Raw genomic sequence first — 6,000 nt, forward strand, 5'->3', positions numbered from 1 at the left:
ATTGAGCCCAGGTCTCCCGCATTGCAGGCTGATTCTTTATCAGCTGAGCCACAAGGGAAGCCCACAATCAAACTGATTTAACTTAAAATGGATGAGGCTCCCCAAGGAAGCAGTAACTGCAGTTCTAGTATTACCAGTAGCTGAACTATCTCAGGGGGAGACTTCAAAAGAAAGGAATCCTTTGAACTGGGCTTTGTACCTTCTAAGGGTTCCTCAATATTTTCAATGCCCCTTTAGACATACAAAATATGCAGGGATCATATCTGTGTATTTGAACAGAACCTCCTTGGGTGGGAAGTTCACAACTTTCCTCTAACGGTTCACCAAGTGGAGAAGACGGAAACCATTTCCTTACTGATAGTAAGGAACCTCCTGGTTGGCCCTTTTCATTGGGCTGGCCAAAAAGTTCATTTGGGTTTTTCTGTACGGTACTACAAAAACCCGAACAAACTTTGGGGTCAACCCAATAGGTTCCATCTTGGATCCACAGTGGAAAGCACATGAAAGCTAAATGAACATAGGACTCTCTCTCTTCATATAGGGTATCTGCAGAGATCTGCAGCTTGGCTGTTACCTCGTCAAGCCATAGATACCACAGTCTTCCAGAAAAAAAAAGGAGAAGCCGACTCTCAAGCCTGGATTAGAGAAGGCAATCACTAGCTCATTTGTTCCTTTTGAAAATGGCCTTTTCAGTGAAGGGAAATAGCTGAGAGGTGTGTTCGCTGTATCCTCAGCTTCCTGCTTCTTGAAAATGCTAAGTTCAACATGAGCTATCCACTTAATGGGAATTGAGATTAATGTAGGGAAAGAAGATATGCCAGTGTTTATGCCCTTCAGTTGACAAATTTATATCCACTGAGCTAGATGATGAGATGAGCTAGCTACAAAGAGCCTACTCCCTGCAATTCAATCATTGTCCCCTCCTGATTGCCCTTTGGCTGTTTTATTAAATGTTAATTCTTGGGTTATACGGGGTATTACTCCCTTGAGAGGTGAAACACAGGTGAAACTCTTGCTCTTAAGCCACTTCAAATGCTTATGTTTTTAGAAGGATGCTCTCTGAAAAGTTTCTGAAATATGATTAGCATTGAGCTAGGATTTGAATTCAGCCCCCACCACTTGTTATTCTTATCATCTTCCAGCTGTCCCCTTAAAGTTTCTAAGAACCTGTCATTTCTTCTCTGAAAGAAAAGTGATGGATGTTACCATCTGCTTGGCATTACCAAATGAGATCATGTATGCAAAAGCTCTTGGTTACAAGCAAAATATTGTATAAATGTAAAGAGTTGCTACCGTGCTTTGATTTCCCCAAAGGTGTTTATGTGTAAAAGACTGCCTTGCATACATAGCTTGTGAGTGTGTGTGTGTTTGTATGTAGAAAGCTTTCACCAACACCAACGTCAGGGGACTTGGCTATTTCATAATATTGCTTATGCAATGAGTAGTCTTGCTCATTTAGTTATTGAAGGGCCTACCAAAAATGCCAGGTGCCTGGCATTTTTCTAGGTGATAAGGATAAAATGATAAACACGATAGACAACATCTGGCCTCTTACATGATGTTTACATTCTTGTGAGGGTACGGGGTTGGGAGAAGAAACACAGGAAATACAAACCAATCAGATCATTTCAGATGATGCACGTGCTCTGGAGAAAACAAGGCCCGTCATGTACCAGGGAGTGGCACCTGAACTGAGTCTAGAATCATGAGGACGTGTCAGTCATGTGAAGACCCGGCAAAAGTTGTTCTAGGCAGCAGGCATAAAGCCTAAGAAGTGGGAAAGAGTTCGGGATATTTGAAAGACAGGAAAACAGTGATTTGGAGGCTGAGGAGTAGGAGAGAAAGAAAGGAAGAGAGAAGGAAAAGGAAAGAGGAGAGAAAGGAAATCTAATTAGCAAGAAGAGCAGCATCAGATAATAGTGGATCCAGGAGCCCATGGTAAGGAGTTAGGATTTTATTCCAGTTTCTATACAAGGTAGTTAGCAGGTATTAAGTATGGCCTGTTTATCACCAAATGGTATACCAAACATCACCAGTACAAAAACCACAGGCTTTTTTTTTTTTTTTTTAAGCGATTAATGCTTCATTTCATCCACCTGCAAGATCTAGGAAAGACACTTGAACCTCTAGAGGGCGCCAAAGGAAAATGTTTTGTAGCCGCCAAGGCTCTTTTCAGCACCTAAAATCAGAGGAAAGCGCTCCACTTGAGCCTCCAGTCTGGTAAAAGGTGACAAGTTAGGACAGGATGGTTCGTCTACAGTTCCTACCCAAACAGAAAGTTGGACGAGCTTGACATGCAGGTACCAGGACCCTAGTCTTCACACCGAAGGATTGTTTATGATGGGGTGGGAGTAGCAAGACATTTGGGGCTTATTTTTAATCTTCTCCCATCTGGTAGTATTTGAGTGGAGTATAAAACAAATATAGATCCAAAATTTACTTTCTGGATTCGTTTGGCAAAGAAAGTATCTCTATACTTAGGGCTTTGAAAATATTCATCATTTGCCACTTAGGATGTGTTATTCTAAATACTATTCCAAACTGACTTGATGAAGTCTTTCGGTAATGCATACCAAGAAAGGCTACTGCATGAGAAACAGTGGATTATGATAAATGGAATTTTCCGCAAATGGCCGGATAGTTATATTATGAAAACGACTCATAGTGAAAAAAAAGAGAAGTGGAAGGAACAAGGAGAAGGAGACAGAAAAACTGAGAAGGGGAAGAAGGGGAAAGGAGTAGGAGGGGTCAGGAGAGTTCAGCTGATGTCTAGGCAGGTAATAAAGGAAATGCAAAGCAGGAAAGAACTTGAAAGAAAGGGAGAGAATCAGAGGACACTGGGGTTCAAGTGGGGGTCAACGAGATTCAGAAACACAGTTAACATATACTTTCCTATAATCTCCAAACTGAGACTCTTATCATAAGTGGATATTAAAGGTTCACGGTGATTTTGAGAAAACATTAACTATTATCTTTAAAAAGGAAATATTCAGCTGGTCAGACCTTACTCACAGAGGCTCTCACGTCCTCATTTCACGCCTGATGATCACAGCCAAGTACTTTATATGCTCTTTGCTCTACCCAGGGAGACTTCAAAAAGCATCGTAAAAGCAGTCAACCAGATAAGTAACCTGAGCAAATGGATACAGAGCCAGCAGAGAAGAGAGAGAATCCCAAATCAGCTAGAAGCCCAGAAGGTCAGTGATGGGGAAAGCACTCTGACAGTGCCAGCACTCTAAAAGTCATGAGCAGTTTTCATAGGTGTTGTACCTGTTTATTCTAAGAAGCATTATTCAAACCAGACCTCAAGAGGAGCCTCTGAACTTCCAATAGAGCAAAAGTACCCCAGAGGCTGAAGCTAAAGCAGAAACATACAAAGCATGCCCTCTTCAAGCACCTCTCATCAGCTTTTTACTTGAAAACACTTCCGCTGATACGCTTCCTTCATTTTTATGGAGATGACCCTCCTTCCATTTACTCTTGTTACTTACCAGACCTTTGGCCAAGGAAGTGCCAGGACATTAATTATCTATTGATTTCAATGAATTTAAACAATAGTCATCATCTACCTCCTCCTTCACAGATGAAGAGAATTCTGTTCACAAAACCACATCCATATTTAATGGGGAAAAATAGGAAGAAAGAGGGAGAAAGAGACATAAAGAGTCAGGTTCCACCTAAATATTTCAAACCATCTACATCAAAATGTCCCTTTTCAATTAAGCAAAACTTGCCTTCTTTGCCAATAACATGCCCTCCCCTCCCCACCAACCCCAAGTTCTGAGTTTGATTTATTCAAAGCATTAGGGTTGGATCCTGTAACAAGAGAAGAGAACCTCGTAGACTCACAAGACAAAAAAGAATTTCCACATAAAACATGTGTCACGGGCTTGACTGAAGGATTGTGTGAGAAAACTTAAGTAGGGTACCCAGCACCAGAAATTAGTACAGGGTTAACAAATGTTGATTCCTTTGCGGCACAGAGATTCAGAGAAACCCAACACTGAATCCTGCAGTCCCTTACAACCCCCTGCTGTAATGCTTGTGAGTAAAGCTGCTAAGGAATGGGTCACCTTCTAAATTGGGGTGCTTCTCCTCCCCTTCCGTCTCCTGCTCCAGAGCCTCACTGCAGCCCCTGGGGGATGTGTGAGGAGCAGAAAGAAGACTGTACATCAGCTAAGAAGCTAAGAAGAGAGGAATTTCAGAGTCAGGGTGGAATGGTCGAGCTGGTAGAAACTTTAGAGGTCATTTAGTTCCAGTTCCCTCTAAGAAGAAAGAAATGCCACCCCAGGGGGACCCAGGACCTCCTAGGTGCAAGGCACTGTGCCAGGCTGGGGGAGGAGACTCCAAGGAAGCCAGGTAACCCTGCTTCTTAGAAAAGCGATTTCTAAAGAACCCCCAGGGGAGTCAGGGGAAGAGCAAGGCAGGCAGGACTTACCTGATTGATGGAAATGACCGCCAGCCTGGGGATGACCGCCTGGAGGACCACCTGCATTAAAGAGGTGCCTAGGCCGGCCAGGATGGCCCAGGTGAGCGGCAGCGGCAGCATGCTGTAGGTGGCGAACAGGGTGAAGAGCACGTAGCCGATGCCGTCTCCCAGGAGCCCGTAGCCGAGCCCTGCCGCTAAGATCTGGGTGGTCATGGCCACCCAGGTGACCACGCCGCTGTACTGCAGGTATGTGTGCGAGGTGGTGTCTTTCCTGACCACCACCAGGGCGCAGATCACCACCTCTATGCCCGTGAAGAAGCCCAGCAGAATGCCCTTGAGCGGGTCCATGGGGGCCGAGGCCAGGCTCAAGTGGAGAACCAGGAGGGTGAGTTTGGTCAGCACGTCCAGCACGTTCATCACCACCTCCGATTTGCGCCTCTGGCCCAGGAAGTAGCGCTGGTACAGGCGCTCCAGGTCCCGGGACTTGAAGGAGTTGCGCAGGGTGGGGAAAATGACCCCTCGGTAGCTGTAGCCCCCATTGAGGAAGAAATCCGAGTTGCTCGGGGCGCAGTCGAGGTGCAGGAAGCCCAGGTCGCCGCCGCCGCCGCTGCCGCTGGCGCTGCCGCTCCCGCTGCGTTCCGGGAAGACTTTGGGGCCGCCGGTGCCGTGCGCTCGCTCCCCGGGGCCCAGCGCGTAGAGGGGCAGCGCCGAGTCGCCGGACAGCTGCGACGCGTGGTGGTGGTTGGGGCCGCCGCCTCCGGGGTCCGAGACTTTGCTGGAGCTTCCGCTCCCGCCGCCGCCGCCGCGGTGCCCGTGGATGAAGCGCTGCTCGGTGATGTGCCGCACCGCCGTCTGCCACAGCAGCCGCTGAGGCCGGGAGCCGCTCCCGCCGTCGCCGGCCGGGGGCGTCGGGTGGATGGTGTAGAGTTCCTCGCTGCCGCTGAGGCAGCGCACATCGGAGAGCTCCATGGCGCCGGGCCGCGGGGAGGGAGGCGCAGGACCGGCGGCAGGCCGCCGGGAGAGGAGGTCCCTAAAGACCCAGAGGCTGGCCTGGTCGGAGCTGGGCGGCGAGCCCTTCTCTCCCCAGCCGCCCCGGGCAGGAGGGCCCCCGCGCGTCAGGTCATAGTTCGCCCCGGGGCAAAGGGCGTCTGGTAGATCGCCGCAGACCCCTGCGTCCTTGCGCGGCGCCCTCCCGCCAGCCCCGCGCAGCTTAGGGTGCGTGGCAGCCGGCGCTCGGTGTCCGCAGCAGCCGCGGCGCTCGGAGCCACGCAGCCCCCTTCCCGGGCTCGGGCTTCCCAGCTGGTTCTCGGCTCGGTGTCTCGGCGTAGCCTTTGCTCTCCAAGAGGCGCCCAGGCGCCTGGGGCTCCCGGCTTGAGCTGCGCGCCGGGCGGGTCCTGGCTGCGGCACTGGGCTCGGGACGCCCACGGCGCGGCGGCTGCAGGGGGGCTGGTCGGGGGGTGACCGGAGGCGCAGATGGGTACGAAGTTAGCAGCTGGGGCTGGAACAGAGCCCTTCGGAGAACTCCATTGCGCTGGGATGGGGAGCCGGGGCGGAGTTGGGGGCGGGGGGAA

At 49.8% G+C, this 6,000-nt stretch overlaps 1 protein-coding gene across 1 annotated transcript in view; it reads right to left on the bottom strand.

Moving 5' to 3' along the window:
* Positions 1-5,508, bottom strand: part of ADCY8 (adenylate cyclase 8) — a 225,457-nt gene extending 219,949 nt beyond the window's left edge. Inside the window, exon 1 of the mRNA XM_065902994.1 lies at positions 4,439-5,508. Within this exon, the coding sequence (XP_065759066.1) occupies positions 4,439-5,398 (960 nt within the window). The 5' untranslated portion in view covers positions 5,399-5,508. The remainder of the gene's footprint in view (positions 1-4,438) is intronic.
* Positions 5,509-6,000: the final 492 nt, after the last annotated feature.

Source organism: Muntiacus reevesi, chromosome 12 (assembly GCF_963930625.1).
Source record: "Muntiacus reevesi chromosome 12, mMunRee1.1, whole genome shotgun sequence".
NCBI lineage: Eukaryota > Metazoa > Chordata > Mammalia > Artiodactyla > Cervidae > Muntiacus > Muntiacus reevesi.